Source organism: Camellia sinensis, chromosome 2, assembly GCF_055761805.1.
Source record: "Camellia sinensis isolate YWXY chromosome 2, ASM5576180v1, whole genome shotgun sequence".
Taxonomy (NCBI): Eukaryota; Viridiplantae; Streptophyta; class Magnoliopsida; order Ericales; family Theaceae; genus Camellia; species Camellia sinensis.
In genome coordinates this window covers 226,096,645-226,113,167 of record NC_138962.1, presented here as the reverse complement: position 1 = coordinate 226,113,167, position 16,523 = coordinate 226,096,645, and the positions used below count along the sequence as shown (strand labels likewise).

The 16,523-nt window shown below is 38.5% G+C and overlaps 2 protein-coding genes and 1 long non-coding RNA gene across 3 annotated transcripts; all 3 read right to left on the bottom strand.

Annotated features, from left to right (window-relative positions):
* Positions 1-358: 358 nt before the first annotated feature.
* Positions 359-4,006, bottom strand: LOC145820689 (uncharacterized). The gene is made up of 6 exons (XM_082917186.1): positions 3,437-4,006; positions 3,201-3,293; positions 2,999-3,100; positions 2,346-2,896; positions 2,117-2,205; positions 359-550 (listed from the first exon to the last, which is right to left on the bottom strand). The coding sequence occupies exons 2-5, from the start codon at positions 3,258-3,260 to the stop codon at positions 2,199-2,201; spliced, it is 720 nt and encodes a 239-aa protein (XP_082773312.1). The 5' UTR covers positions 3,261-3,293; positions 3,437-4,006; the 3' UTR covers positions 359-550; positions 2,117-2,198.
* A 474-nt stretch (positions 4,007-4,480) lies between these two features.
* LOC145820688 (uncharacterized) lies at positions 4,481-11,374 on the bottom strand. The gene is made up of 3 exons (XR_014362711.1): positions 7,527-11,374; positions 5,078-5,146; positions 4,481-4,657 (listed from the first exon to the last, which is right to left on the bottom strand). It is a non-coding gene; the product is annotated as an uncharacterized LOC145820688 (long non-coding RNA).
* Positions 11,375-11,485: 111 nt separating this feature from the next.
* LOC145819463 (uncharacterized) lies at positions 11,486-13,584 on the bottom strand. Its single transcript, XM_082913463.1, has 3 exons — positions 13,030-13,584; positions 11,646-12,882; positions 11,486-11,514 (listed from the first exon to the last, which is right to left on the bottom strand). Exons 1-3 carry the CDS (start codon positions 13,582-13,584, stop codon positions 11,486-11,488), a joined length of 1,821 nt encoding a protein of 606 aa, XP_082769589.1.
* Positions 13,585-16,523: the final 2,939 nt, after the last annotated feature.

The following is a 16,523-nucleotide window of genomic DNA, read 5'->3' as shown; positions in this document are numbered from 1 at the left end:
TAATTTTACTAAATTTTGTCCAAACCTGTATGTATCCATCGCAACCTGTATGTATCACCTACATGGTTCACTTAGAACCATAAAACAAAAATGAACACCTGCTATATATATTCCAATTACAAATAATAATGTAAACTTATATACGAACGAACTATATATATTCCAATTACAAATAATAACATCATACATTCCAAATACGTTACCAAAATTATGTCCTCTATACACAACATTTTTACTATACTATGCATTGTAATGACCATTTGACAAGGTACAAATTACTATGGTAATATGTACCACGACAAAAGGTAATACAAGCTCCAAAAATATTACGTACCCCACCATAAATTATATGTACGATGCATCCAAATTCCACGGTTCATTAATTAATACAAGCTCCAAAAATACTTTGTACCCTGTCAAAAAATATATGTTCGATGCATCCATAGTCCACAGCAAAAAGTATAGGACGACAAAAAACTTCCCAACTTTCCCAGCTTGTGTATCTTCCGAGAAAAAATTAGAAGATCCACATGTCAATGCCAAAAGCCATCTACACAACAAAAATTACATCCATTAGTTCCATTGTAAACAAAAAGTTATATTGATCTACAAAACACAAATTGCAAGGATGTCAATTGTAATTGAAATTGTATGTAAATATAATTTGAATTTAGGTATTTCAATATACTTTTTGTACACGTTAACTTTTATTTAAAGTGCAAACAAATTTGTAAGTCAACCCCAACTCAAGTTTACTCTAATGTGTAAACATACATATATTTTATTCATAACTGTACGTATATAGAGATTGTTATAGAACATATATATATATTGCTAAGCTTTAATATATTTGTATAAGCTTTAGGCATTTTTCACGCCAACTCCCAACGTACACGTGCTAATTACGTCCCGTCCGTCCCCACACGTCCTATTTGACACGAGGAAACTACCCGTACCATCCCCGCAGTGCTTCGGGGGCTGCTCTCAAGTTTTGGCCCTCGAACGCCTTTTTTCGGCTAAGTTTATTGCTTTTTTCACGCCAACTCCCAACCTACGCGTGCTAATTACGTCCCGTCTGTCCCCACAGGTCCTACTTGACACGAGGAAGCTACCCGTGCCATCCCCGTAGTGCTTTGGGGGCTGCTCTCAAATTTCGGCCCTCGAACCCCTTTTTTCGACTAAGTTTATGGCGTTTCTCACTCTAACTCCCAACGTACACGTGCTAATTACGTTCCGTCTGTCCCCACAGGTCCTATTTGACACGAGGAAGCTACCCGTGCCATCCCCGTACTGCTTTGGGGGCTGCTCTCAAATTTCGGCCCTCGAAGCCCTTTTTTCGACTCAGTTTATGGCGTTTTTCACGCTAACTCCCAACGTACACGTGCTAATTACGTCCCGTCTGTCCCCACAGGTCCTATTTGACATGAGGAAGCTACCCGTGCCATCCCCATAGTGCTTTCGGGGCTGCTCTCAAATTTCGGCCCTTTAAGCCCTTTTTTCGGCTAAGTTTATGGCATTTTTCACGCTAACTCCCAATGTACACGTGCTAATTACGTCCCGTCTGTCCTCACAAGTTCTATTTGACATGAGGAAGCTACTCGTGCCATCCCCGCAGTGCGTCGGGGGCTGCTCTCAATTTTCGGCCCTCGAAGCCCTTTTCTTGGCTAAGTTTATGGCGTTTTTCGGGTATGCTCCCAACGTACACGTGCTAATTACGTCCCGTCTGTCTCGTCTGTCCCCACTGCCATCCCCGGAGTGTGTTTGGTGTACATAAAGATGCACTATGGAGAAGAATTATTTGCAACAAATATATATTGGATGTGACTAGGTGGCATTGTGTCCATTGGAAACCAGAGTAATATCCTAAGAACTGCTTTTCAAAAATCCAAACAAATTTTAATTTTGTTTTACACATTATTCAGTTCAAATTAGTGTTGGTTTTATTTTTACAAATTTATTATTAAGAATCACATATTCATTCTTCACAGTTAGCGTTTTGAAATCAAAGCTCCTTTGCAGTATTTATATGGCACTCATTATATTGTAGTAAATCAAAATTCATTCTAATTTCTCTTTAGTCTTAAATCTCAAATCACATTCAATTGGAGTTGGTTACCTTATAGAAATCAGCGTACGGTCGTTTCTGTAATGTATCAAAACACCAGGTCCGCTGCTGCAATGTCTACTCACATGATGCCTCATAACCTATTCGAAGCACATCACAAAGAAAATATTTGCATACCAACTTTAGAAGACAATTCTATGAAAATATGATCCATATTTTTTGTACAACTTGCAGTGCCAAGAAAATTATGTTTACGAAATAGTAAGAAAATTATGTTTACCGAATAGTAGGATGACCGTTTGAACCTGGCAAGAGGGTTGTGAGCCGTGACACCACGTCGTTTAGATGATTGAGTTGTAGTTGTTGTGCCTCCCGTGCTTTTTTTTCTTCATCAACTTGTTTGATTATCTGCTCTCTTTCCCTCGTAATTTCCTCCCGATCTCTTTCGCGCGCCTCTTTCTCCTTCAATAGCTCCTCCCTATCTCTTTGTCGCTCCTCTTTCTCCTTCAATAGCTCCTCCCGATCTCTTTGCCGCTCCTCTTTCTCCTTCAATAGCTCCTCCCGATCCCTTTGCCGCTCCTCTTTCTCCTTCAGCAACTCCTCGTGATCACTTTGACGCTGCTCACGAAGAACCTCCAGTTCCGCTCTCATTAACTCCATATGTTTATCACGTGCTCGTGCCGCACTAGAAGCTGTGGAAGAGGGTTGTGGGCCTACCCCACATCCACGCAAGTAATTTTTTTTTTCCCCGAGCACTTGCCTTGATATTTCTTCGTGGGTCAATTGCAACCCCGCATCGGTGGCTGTCGCTTGTAGATTCACCATATCATCCTGTAATGCCAACAAAACAATAAAGTGAAGATGGGAGAAGGAATTTAAAAAAACTTTATTAATTGATATGCATCACACTTTGTTTCAACATTCAATACTCACATGTAGCTCACCACATTTGGGGTCAATCCAATCTCCCGTCTTCTTAGACTTGTGTGCTTTCTTATAAAATTCGGGGAAATCTATATCCCCATCCTCATTTGCCTGTTATGTTCGGGAAAAATCCATTGACGAATTAGTACATGGTAATATTCACAATCAAGAAGAATTAATCATCCATTACATGTCTAAATTAACTTCTCACCATTAGCGACATTGCTATAGGAAATGATCGCGATCCACTTGTATGATTATAGGGGAGCATACCCCTATTTGCTTTACCAGCCGTAGACCGTTTCTACAAAAATATTAAAAGAAAAAAAAAAAAAGAACATGCTTTACTAAGTTTCAGTGAAGAAGTTGTACATCTATTAGTGAAGAAGTTTTACATATTAACACATAAATTAATTTCAATAATGGCCTTTCTAATTTATTTGTTACCAGGTGAGATTCGTCTTTCCAAGCAACATCAATCAAATATTTCCAGTCCTCCAAGCTCACTCCACTAGGCGGACGACTATAGGGGTCATCAACACCCTTTTCCTCAAGTTCGAGGAACTCTTGCTTTAGATTGTACCTCCAATCCTTGTATAGCAAATATGCCTTCCTATCGAGGATCTGTTGAGCTTGTTCATCGTTATCAAAATCATCGCCGATAACAAACTTGTCCTACAAACATAGATACAGAATTAGTTGAACAATTAATTTAACGAAGTACAAATTATATAATAAAGACATTATGGCAAGATGAATGTCATACTAGCACCGCTTGGATGACCGCATCTTTCGTACTTTGATCAATTTTTATCCATGACTTCACGCTCTGAAGAGGGCACAATCGTCTAATTTGAAGCCCCAACTCATTCGTCGCTGGGGTTGCATTCCCTCCTGTGATTGCGTTCAACACCCGATTGACGTAGACATGTAATTTCTCCCCCTTTTTCCTAGCAATTTTTTTCTGCACGCCTTTGCCTAATGTAGGTCCTCGAACACGAGTTGACCTCGTTTGCCCTACTACAAAAGGGGAACGTTGTCAACATTACAAACATTGCTAATGGAGTACAAAAAGAAAATGCTGCACGTAAAGTCCTGTCACTTTTTTTGCTGCCTACTGTTGCTGCCAGCTACTGTTTGTGGATATAAAATCGGACGTTAATTATGACTACTGTTGCTGGCAGCTACTGTTTGGCTGCATACAATCTTGGAAAATTATGCGACAACTTGGATAAAGTGTTGGTAAATTATGCATAAAGTCTTCGTAAATTGTTATGCCGACCGTTGCTACCAACTTGGAAGGTTGTGTACCTAATATTTTATTTCTTGTGTAAGTGTCCTTGTTATGTGTATATTAATGTTTAGTTTTTTTTTCCTTTGTTTTTATTTGCCTTTATGGGGTTTTCATTGCCTTACTTGATGACTTATGCACCCCCCCCCCCCAAAAAAAAAACCAAATTATTTTTAAACAACTAAATAGTATGCTCTTACCCACTCCACCTGGTTGCGTCTCCTCCACCACAGTTTGTGTATCATCTGGTGGTTGCGTCTCATCAGAGAACATCATCGGGGTGCCACTCTCCTGTGGACATGCTTCAGATGTTGATAGTACGTTGCCACTTGTTGCTCTCTTCCGTCGGCCTGTCTTGACTCCCGGAACCATTGTACCTACATTACGTAACAAACATACATGAGTAATAAACATCGCATAAATTAGTAGTGTAATTGCTGCAATAATGACACAAGACTGTCTACTCAATAATAAAATGCTCGTTAAGCAATGGTAAACTAAGAGAACATGATGGTGATACACATTAATCTAGCAATGTCCTTCCTACTCAAACCCATTTATTCTGAAATTTTTAAAAATAGATTTGTAATTTTTTTTATTAGGTTCCCATAGCTATACATGTAATTTTGTTTTTTTGTATATTTGCTTATTGTTTAAAAATAATTTTATTAACCCAGCAATTACATAAGTTAATAAATATATATTTTTTACTATCTTATAATTTCATATTAGTGGAAATCTGAAGGAACAAAATAATATCAACTCAATCGGAGAGAAAGGATATTATGTCAAGTTACCCGAGGAAGCTGCCCGGCAAGAACACCGAAAAAGCCTGTTGTCCCTACCACCGTAAAGAGAAAAGATGCCTGCATGACTGAATGAAATCAAATTCATGGAGAATATAATATTTACGAATTACGATGGTTTACATCTTGCAAAAATAAGAAAAGAAAATCAAATGGAAGGCACAGGTGTCATCACATTCTACTCTTGATTCCCCAAAAGTACAGAATGAAATTTATGCAATGGAATGTATGCTCTTTTATTGTTATAGGTTAAACAAAACATTTAGTGTAGGGCAACTTACATCATTTCTAACACTTGGGATTGCAAGGTTCTCCGCGTTTTAAAATGGGAGTGGTTTTAGATAAGGGGAAAAAAATCAAATTGTAGATTCAGAACATGAGAAAATAATTCAATTTTTTTTTTTAAAAAAAAAAATGCAATCTTCAAATATATTGTCATCCTAATCCAGTGAAATGCCCTAATTTTGAATTCAAGAAAAGAAGGGTTTCAGAAATTTTTTTTTTTTTGGGGGGGGGGGGATCATATTGTAGCTTCAAAATATGAGAAAAAAATTCGGAGAAAACATAAAATAAAAAAAAAAAAATATATATATATATATATATATATATATATATATATATATATATATAAACTAACTATAGAACATTACAAAACCAGATTTTTCCTCAACCAACAATGTTGGTTTTGAAACCAAAACTCTTTGTTTTGGAAGCCCATTAAGGAAATTGATAGCCTTAGTCAATTGGTATTGCACTAAACATTTAACATGTATCGCATGTTGATGCAAAAATATGGATGTGGTTGATTTGAGATTGGATGCAAATATCTATGAAGACAAATTATGGATCAATTAAATTTTGTTATTATGACATGGATGTGGGTGTGTTTGATTTGAGATTGGATGTTAAAGCTAAATTTAGCTTAACATGTACGCAATATAATGTGCTGATTTAGGAGGGTGGTCGGTTATAATTAAGATTAGATTTGGGAGGGTGGTCGGTTATACTTTGGTGTTTGCTTAGAGTTTAAACATGGATTCTTCAAGTTTCCATAGCACTTGGCATTTTCAATGCATAGAAACATATCTATATTACATTTCCCAAATAGATCATGGAAATTCACTCAAAGCGACGTATTAAAGAAGATACAATGAAGTGAAATTCTACTTGACATAGGTTTAATGGTCGAAAGTTTTCAAGTATTCTTGGTTTCTATGGAATTATCATGATGGAGTGATAGGTTATATATATTTAACAATTAATCATTAGCTTGTATTTAGCTACTTGTTTTTAATGCAGTATTTTGTTCATAATTATAGTCTTATTTCTATGGCAAACGAAAAAAAAAAAAGGCATTCGCAGTTATAAACTCTAGCTAATTAAGTAATAAGAAACAATCTTGAGGGCAGAATGGATAACAGAGGCTGGAAACCAGTTGTACGAAGAAAAGGACCGGTAAGGTATTCAGGGGATCGTAGGGGAGGGGGTCTATTTACAATTTTTGTAGACAACATCCGTGAGTCCATGAACCCCAAAGGTCTATTTGGCTTATTCTCCAAGTTTGGTGTTGTTAAGGACATGTTTATACCAGTGAAAATGAGGAAGCTAACAGGTTTGAGATTCGGTTTTGTTCGGTACGATTGTCCAGTAGCTGCTGAGGTAGCAGTGCAAAGAGCAGATGGGTTATGGTGTGATGACAAAGAGATAAAGGTCAAACGAGTAAAGTTTACCAAAGAGGAGAGAAGTATTACAAGGGGGGATAAAGTGAGCCATCAACCAGGAGGAAATCCTCAAGGAATGCTGAAGGACAGTGAGACTGTCAATATAGGCGTCCAAAAGGTTGGCATACTGAGATGGCGAGATTATGGAGGGAGTAAGTCTTATGTCGAGGTCGTTACAAATGGCAGCAGCTATGGGAAGGAGGAAGCAATTGTTCAGGTTAGAGAAGTAGGAAATAGGTGGCTGTATAAAAGCCTAGTTGTCAAACTCCACAAATTTTTCTCATTCCCAGCTTTGAAGGAGGAATGCAAGAAGAGAGGCTTGATGAAGGTGCAAGTCAGAGCAAAGGAATGAAGGATAGCAGTGTTATCATTTGAATCAGTTCAGGAATTGAAGAGTAGTAAGGAGAAGTGAAGAGGTGCACAGTGAAGAGATAAGTAATATATAGACCTAAACCTTCAACTGATGGTTTTGAAGTGCACATTTTGTTCATATAATGAAATTAAAATGAACCAAGCAATACATACCAAAACAAATGTACATTATTTATGTACATTTACGCACAGCAGTAAACAAATGAACATTATTTATGAAGAATGGATCACAGAAAAGTAACAGCAGTGCCAGATTTGCTGCACAGCCCCTAGTAACAGTTGAGTAAAATTAATCATGAATTCATGGCAACTTACTTCTTTTACTTTTGAAAAGACACGAAACTCACATTTTGCCAGTTCTTCTTCAACAATGAAACCAGAAAATTAACACTGAATTGCACAGTTGGAAAACAGCAACTCCCATGCAGAGAACCTTCTTCAGTTGGAATTTGACTGTCACTTTTGTCTCATTAACTTTAGACGCGACAGGTTCTTGATGCGTGACAAGGGTAGGAAACTTCCCTGCATTGGAAGAAATGGAACTCGTCAGATACGATCAATGGTAACTAACAAACTGAGACATAATAAGGAAGAACAAACATGAGCAACATACTCCCCAAAATACAACATTCCATAAATGACATCCCAAAACATGCAACTATACAATCACAATACACCCCAAAATCAGGTCATACACCTTTCATTGAGCCTAAATCTGCTCCAGCAGCATTCATGGAGTGTTGTCTTCCTAGTTTTTTTAATGGTTTGTGATCATGTCAAATATGAACAAAAGCAAGAACGAACATGAGCAACATACTCCCCTTACAAATGATCTCATCCACCATATTGGTTTAAAGTGGGTAACGGGCAGAACACTTTTCTTTGTCTTCATAATTGGCATCCTCTTGGTCCTTTGAAGGAAAGATTTGCAGATTGAGTTATTTATGATGTAGGCTCTCTAGCTTAGGCTAAGGTTGCTTCCATTATAGATGATGGGAGATGGAGATGGCCTGTGTGCCAGACCTGGGAATTAGATGACATTAAGGCTAATGTTCAGGGAAACCCAACTAATATGGAGGATAAAGCTATTTGGCTGGCATCCTCTGATGGGTGCTTCTCTATTCAATCTGCTTCGAATTTGTGGAGAACCCAGCACCCTAAGGTGCAGTGGGCTAAACTTCTTTGGCTCAAGCAATCACTTTCCCAGCCAGCATAGCAGATCCTCAAACATGGAGAGTTCAACTACAATCAAAGCAAAAGTGGGTATGCTCCCACGCTACCAATAAGGGTTCGATTCCCCTCCTGTTTACCTGGTTCAAACTTGGCGGTGGCCTACACCTAGCACAAATTCTCAGTCATTAGCCTTGACATTTATATGAAGTTGTGACTGCAGCCCCGCGCAATTTTGGGACACATAAATCTAATTATCATCCTGGAGAGAAGCATCTGCTGCTAGAGATGCTAGAGCAGAGACTACTACTCAAAATAAACAGAGGGCTGCAGTAGGACCTTCCACAACTTAAAGCATAGGTCAAATGCATATTTTAACATAACCTACCATAAAAATCTTGCCAGACAAAGCTGGCAGACACAATAATGCAGCTGAATAGGGGATCCATAAAGACCACAGAAATACCATCCCAGTTAATACAACTTGACACACAGATCGTGATAAGGCAACAGTAAGTAACTCGACAAACCGCTGCAACATGAAGACGACGACATGACTGACTTTCAGACACCCATACTGAGCAATTGCTGGACTGGACGACAACTCTGGACCTTCCCGACTGAGAGTAATAGCTGCAGCCGTGAGAGTTTGTGTGCATGTGATGTTCTGAACTGTATTAGAGCACCACACATAATTATGCAGCACCATTGACAGACCACTGGTTCTTCACATGAAGGCTGCATTTTCAGCTTTATGTACAGTTCTGGTTTCCTAAGCTATCCTTTGAAGGCTTGTTGACTAGAGCACCACACAGAATTTTACATAATAGTAATTATTAGTATAATTATTATTATACTAATATCAAAGGGAAAACCTCTCTCTCACTATTTGCATATGATGTCAGTAGATCCTCACACTTAAACCAATTCATTAGAAAATTCATAGATGGGAACAAATGTGATGTTTGCAAAAACACATTTACTACTTGGTGGGCAACTTAAAAGAAATGGAAGTTTGTAACCCTGCAAACGCAATTATCACAGATTAAACAAGCATGAAGCAATTAGTCTTAAGAACACATGATTTACTATAACTTGTGATTTACCATTGAGATAGTATATGGTTCGTAATTTCCATTATGGCTAGTATGTAGTAACAATATAAAGAACTTACATTCTATATAAGGGACCTAGCACCTAAGCATATCAGTGAAGCATGAAGCAGCCAAAGTGGACAAAGACAGCGGCGAACTGTCAAACTCAGCAAACAGAGACAGAGCAGATGTGCAAACCAGCACAAATTGTGGGAAAAGCAGCCAAACAGCACAGGTGTCCGACTGGAAAAACTGAACTGAGTATGAATTTGATCCTCAATTTGCTCTAACAGTTCATACAAAGTGTAGAGGAAATTAAAATTAGAAGGTTCAAATTACATGAAATTCAAGAGTAGGCATGAAATTCAAATTACAATTTCTTCAATATTCTTAATTGCCCTCATGACATCAACAAAACAAGCCAAACAAAGAAACAAACTGAGTTAAAATTCTAGGTCCGTATCTGCATCAAAATCACTTTCCATCTCATGTTCTTCGTCATCACCCGAGATTGTTAGGTCATCGTCGTCATCGCAGATGAAATCATTGTCCATAACACCCTCCGGTTGTACACGCTTATTGGACTGAGAAACTTCCATTGAAATAATTTGCGGTTCAATGTCATCCCGACGTAAAACAACAACATCATCAATAGGCTCAGTTGGTACAACAGTACTATTTTCATCATCTTGCAACACTTCATCAAATTCTGGCACATCCAACTCTGGCACATCCCAAATTCGTCGATGTTGAAACTTTTCTACGACTCGCCAATTCGGCCCTAACTTCGTATCAGGAACGTAGAAAACTTGTTGAACTTGGCCTGGGAACACAAAGGAGTCATCTTTATACCATCGACTTCTTACATCAACAGTTGTCACATGTGGTTCGACACGCAAAGTTCGAGTACTACCAGTGTTATACCATTCACATTGGAACAAAACAACCCGGTGTCCAAACAAATATGTCAGTTCCCACACTTTACAAAGGTAGCCGTAGAACTTGATCAACTGGCCTTGGTGGTCGCCTTCCACTACCAACCCACTATTTTGACATTTACGACGGTTATCACGGTCGATAGTATGGAATCGGACGCCATTACAAATGCATCCCGAATATGTATTGACTAATGCATTAGGTCCATTGGCTAATGCCCACATCTCATCGGTTGCTTCGGGTGAGTTTTCATTTCGCAACTGGTTCATCTACAGAAGAAAGTATGTCATGTCAATTCAAAGTTAGAATAATTCAACGTTAGGTCCACACTTTAGAGTAACACGTTACATAATCTTACGCGAGCTTTGAACCATTTAGGAAATTCTTTGCATTGTCGCGTTGCAATGTTGCATGAACTTCCATATTTTTGTTGCAACACGAGCTTGTGTTCCCTAGTTAATACGAAGTACATGATAAGTAATTACAATAATGAAGACTTTAAAAAATAAAAACCATGAAGGAAAGGTATGTTGCATATATGATGAAGAAGCATACTCTAGATATTCATCCACTTCCAAACTATTGTGTAGGACAAACCAATGAGCCAATTCACGGTCAGCTACGGACACATCAACAGCCCTGGGGAGTTGACCAAAAGGACGAAGAATTTGAGTGAAGATCGCCAACCCCGGGCCATTGGCACCCCCATCGTAGTTCCTTTCTTCCCGGTTGAACACCGTTTCAACTCCATGCAAATACATTGAACAAAACATCGTACACTCTTTGGATATGTAGGCCTCCGCAATGGATCCTTCTGGACGAGCTTTATTGCCCACAAATCCTTTAAGAAGTCCAAGCATCCTACACATAAACATCGGCGTGATCGTCAGTATGTTCATATTGAACTATAATTACAAGAAAAAATTACTGACTCGTTGTTATACCTCTCAATAGGATACATCCATCGAAATTGGACAGGCCCTCCAAGCCTAGCCTCGTAAGGCAAATGAATTGCCAAGTGGACCATCACATCAAAAAAAGCTGGAGGAAAAATCTTTTCAAGCTTACAAAGTATAAGTACGATTTGTTCTTGCAATTTCTCCAAATCAGTCACCCTCAAAGTCTTCGAGCACAACTGTTTAAAAAAAGTTCCAAACTCGAACAATGTGGTCCCAATCTCGGTAGGAAGGTATCCTCGCATCCCAGTGGGAAGAAGTCGTTGTAGAAGGACATGACAGTCATGACTCTTGAGGCCAACTAACTTACAACCATTCGCGGTGACACAATTGGATACATTTGCCGCATAACCATCAGGAAACTTAATTGATTTCAAGAAATCATAAAACCCTAATCGTTCTGTCGGGGACAATGTGTACGATGCCGGAGGCTTTAGGAAAGAGCCATTCGCATGCCTTATCAAGTGTAAGTCCTTTCGTATTCGCATGTCCTCTAGATCCAAACGTGCTTTGTCGGTGTCCTTGTTCTTGCCATCAATGCTCAATAGTGTCCCAAGCAGATTGTCACATATATTCTTCTCTATGTGCATGACATCAAGGTTATGTCGAAGCTTAAGTGTTTTCCAATAGGGTAGGTCGAAAAGAATGCTTTTTTTTGTCCAGTTCGGAGTTGGATTTTCAGTCCTTTGTCTTTTTTGGTTGGTTGGATGCTTTCCATATGGCCTGTACGTACCCAAATTAACTTGCTCCAGTATTTGTTCTCCCGATAACTCGACAGGTTTGGACCGATTCTCAATGTCACCGTTGAATAGCTTACTTCTACGCCAATTATGGTTCTCAGGTAAGTACCGCCGAGCACCCATAAACCCTATCTTATTGCGCAAACGCTGAGATGATGCATCCACGTTACAATTAGGGCAGGCCAAGTAACCTTTTGTACTCCAACCAGACAACGAACCATATGCAGGGAAATCATTGATGGTCCACATGACTGCTGCATGCATTGTAAATATTTGGCCGGTAGAGGCATCATATGTGTCCACACCATGCTGCCACAGATTAGTTAACTCTTCTACTAATGGTTGCAAGTAAACATCGATGTCCCTGCCGGGTGCGGATCGTCCGGGAATAAGCAATGACATCATGAGAAATGGATCTTTCATACACTTCCATGGGGGTAGATTGTAAGGCATTAAGATTACGGGCCACATGCTGTACGATGTACTCATATGTCCGAATGGATTGAAACCATCCGTCGCAAGCCCTAGCCGTACATTCCGAGGATCCGCAGAGAACGTAGGATGCAACCTATCAAAGTCCTTCCATGCCTCACCATCAGCTGGATGTCGCAGTACTCCATCATCCACACGCTTATCTTTGTGCCATCTCATATCTACAGCTGTTTTTTTCGACATGTAAAATCTCTTCAACCTCGGTGTCAAAGGAAAGTACCTCAGTATTTTCTGTGGAATTTTTGTACCCGTCTTGTCGTTCAACTTGTATCTAGACTCCGTACATGTAGAACAATTCTCCAATGTGGCGTTGTCCTTCCAAAATAAAGTACAATCATTCTTGCATGCATGAATGGGCTCATATCCCAAACCCAACTCACGTAAGAACTTTTTCGCTTCATAAAGGGTCCATGGAACATTTTCATGACACTTTGGGAGAATGTCTTTGAAAACTTGCATAACCATATCGAAAGATTTGTTGCTCCATTTATTGTACACCTTCACGTGAAGCATCTTAATTACGAAGGACAAGATGGAAAACTTTTCACACTCTGGATATACTTTACGTTGAGCATCATCGAACAACTTCATGAACTTAAACAAATTGTGCCTCTCCGAACTAGTACGTTCTCCGTCGATAGGATCATCCATGAGACCACTCATGTAAATCTCTTGTAACATGGTTGGAAGTTCATCCACATTTTCGTGATTGGTTGTCATTCCAGCTCGGTCGGTTTGAGTGTCATCGTTTCGCATAGTAGGATGACCACGAAATAGGGGGACACGTTCCCCGTGGTGGACCCAAGTGCGATAAGAACATGCGATTCCTCTTCGAAGCAAGTGCAACCGTACAACATGTCGAGGTAATTTCGTGCCGTTCAAGCAATCAACACAAGGACAACGGATTTCATCCTGCGGCCCTAAATTCTTCGTAGCGAACTCCAAAAATGACTGAACACCTTGTACATACTCTTTGCTTTTTAGCCTATCTGTTATCATCATCCAACTCTTGTCCATTCTTGGAACAGTACACATCAAGCGAAGATGAACCTGGGAATCGACAGGGAATTGGAAAAATACTCTGTAATGGAAGAGAGCTTAAGTAAGTTTAGCAAATTGATTAGCATTGCTTTTTGAAGTGAAGAAAATAGTAATAACAGATCGGTCTCATGGATGATCATAAGAAATCATTAATCTTTTTCAAATTTTCTGCTCACTTTAGCTTTTTAAAATCTGTGGCTCCTTTTCTCTGGAAGCTTGTCAAATGTAACCTTTTATCCCTTTCAGACAAACCAAATGTACACAACTTTAATCTGAACCATCAAGATTTTTCTTTAAAGAAACAATAATGCACTAATGTCAAGTACGTTTGAGGTGTATCTTGCAAAAAGAAGGCTTGAACCCTTGATACATTTAGATAGGAACACCAACAATGGCCACTGTCACTCTCTTCTCATTATAAAATGGGTTTATTTATTATGGCATAGCTCATATTCTCAATTTAGATTGCCACAAAAAAATTACAAAAAGAGAAAAAACAACATATTTCATCAATCTCATAAACACTTTGTCTTTAACTTTGAAAACTCTTTGTCACATTTTTTCAAAACATTTTGACTTTGATTTTGATATGAAACAATATGTCAACAACTAGAGTTTAGCATTTTTCACTCTAATTTTGACATTAAACAATATCACAAGAGCACTCAAGAAGTAGAGATGGCCCAAGCCTATTGAGGGCCTAGACAAATGAAATGTAGTTAGAATATGGTTTGGTGCCTTACATTGGCCATTGCCATTCTATTATTGTTCCCATTCTATAGTAAGATAGTGCAACTTCTTGTGCAACTTAGATTGTGAAGTTAGGTGCTTCCAGAATCAACGGTATGGTTGAAAGGGTACAGATATCTCGGGAGATCCGAGAGATTTTTTGTCATCTGTTTTCAACAAATTATGAGTGAAAGGACGACCATGTTCTGTAATCGTCATATTGACCAGATTATCGTCGATTGTTTCTATGGAGTTCCAAAGGTTTGCAGTGCAAAAATGTGAGAGTAATTAGGATATTGAGTAATCACACTTTGTAATCCTAATATCTTATGTGACGGCCACATATTTCTAAACTAAAATTGACTTTTAAAGAAATAATTTTCAACTATAGAAATGGACGACAGTGTAAACCTCAAGTTTTTCGTAGTGTGTTTCTTGATTGGTCATCAACACGCCGTGATGGGGTATGTGTTCATAATGTATATGTTTCTCCGTTGCGGTCATCAAAGGTAGTTCCATATTTTTTGAACTATCTTTGTCTTACTCTTCTTGAAATGTGTAGAGAGAAGTACTGAAATATCTGAGTTTTAAGTCAGACAATAATCTAAGGGTCATGAAGAGTATAGACTACAAAAACAAACGAATGTGGATGTGTCTAATTGTTTGAAGAGGAGAATGCAAATAGTTTATAATGTTAAACTTGCAATTCTTTAAGGTCCAAGAAATATATATCGAATTGAGGTGTTCCAAATAACAACTACCTAACCCATTGAGATGCGGAGCTGGAGTATATCACTTGTCTTTCGTCTGTTGAATAAAGTGGTCAGGGGCTTATTCTGAAGTGTTTTGGTGGATAGGAATTGGGATAGATGATCTCATACTATGATCATCAGGCTTATTCTCAACTGATTTGGTGGTTACGATTCGAGTTAGGGGAGAGCAAGGTTGAATTTGGTTTGGTTTTGAAGTAAACTAACATCGAATAATTAGCTATGGTTTTATGAAATTTGGAATGAAACTGAATCTTGAAAATATTGAAAGTTTTCAACCAAACTATGAAAATGAGATTAAATTCTGTAATTTGGAACTACGATTTCTATAAATATATTTACATAAATGGAACTAAAATTCAAATAAAAATCATAACTATAAAGTCATGGACCTAACTGTCAATAATTAGGATTGAATCGAACCGATTTGTGGTTTTTAAAAAAAAAACAATTTCTTTTACTTAATTCGAATTTGAGTCACACCATCGGAACGTTTGAAACATGTTTGATACAAAAAACAGAGGCACATTTATAATGATAAGACTAACTCAGGAAAAGCATCCAAAATCAACAAGTGTTCAAAAAACAGATGCACATTTCGAACATTTTCGATACAAAAAAAAGAGGCACATTTCGAACATTTTCGATACAAAAAAAAGAGGCACATTTCGAACATTTTCGATACAAAAAACAGAGGCACAGTTATAATGATAAGAGTAAATCAGGAAAAGCATCCAAAATCAACAAGTGTGTTAAAAAAACAGAGGCACATTTCGAACCGATTTGGAACATTTCTCCAAAACGGAGGCACATTTAAACAATACAAAAAGAATCCAAATCCAAAATCAAAATGGACAATCTGCAATGTCAACCACACCCATTCACGAAGTCAGAAAAGCCCTAAAAATTTGTGTACGAAATAAATGGAAAATGAAAGGACAAAAACATGTCAAACCCTAAAAGTAATCGTCAGAGAAGGGGATGGGAGAGACATCGACAACCAGATAGAACCAGCTCGACAGAGAGGGAGAGAGACGACAGAAACATACCTGCGATGGTGATGATCGCCGATTTGCAGTGGTGCTGGTGGCGAGCGCCGGTGGCCTGCGATGGTGATGCTCGCAGGTGGTGAGCGACGGGTTTGGTAGGGACGGGTTTGGTATGTTGATGTCGGTGTGTGAGAGGGAGACAAAAGAGAACAAAACACTGTGTGCAATATATATGTACTGGGCGCGAAAATTATTTATTTTCCCTCTAAAAAAAAAATTCGAACTTTTAGCGACTAAACGACAATTTGTCGCCAAAATGCATGTTTGGCGACAAGAAATTGGTCGGCTAAAGATTACTTTTTGGCTACTAAATTCAAATATTCGTCGCCAATACTGAATATACAACGACTAATACAGATTTGGTCGT

Coding starts and splice junctions, on each gene's coding strand:
- LOC145820689 (XM_082917186.1), bottom strand. CDS start 3,260: ATGCTCCCCTATAATCATACAAGTGGATCGCGATCATTTCCTATAGCA. Junction 3,101..3,200: donor CTATAGCAATGTCGCTAATG/GTGAGAAGTTAA, acceptor CGAACATAACAG/GCAAATGAGGATGGGGATAT. Junction 2,897..2,998: donor CCAAATGTGGTGAGCTACAT/GTGAGTATTGAA, acceptor TTGGCATTACAG/GATGATATGGTGAATCTACA.
- LOC145819463 (XM_082913463.1), bottom strand. CDS start 13,584: ATGGACAAGAGTTGGATGATGATAACAGATAGGCTAAAAAGCAAAGAG. Junction 12,883..13,029: donor GCAACAAATCTTTCGATATG/GTTATGCAAGTT, acceptor TTATTTTGGAAG/GACAACGCCACATTGGAGAA. Junction 11,515..11,645: donor TTGTGTCACCGCGAATGGTT/GTAAGTTAGTTG, acceptor TTTTTTAAACAG/TTGTGCTCGAAGACTTTGAG.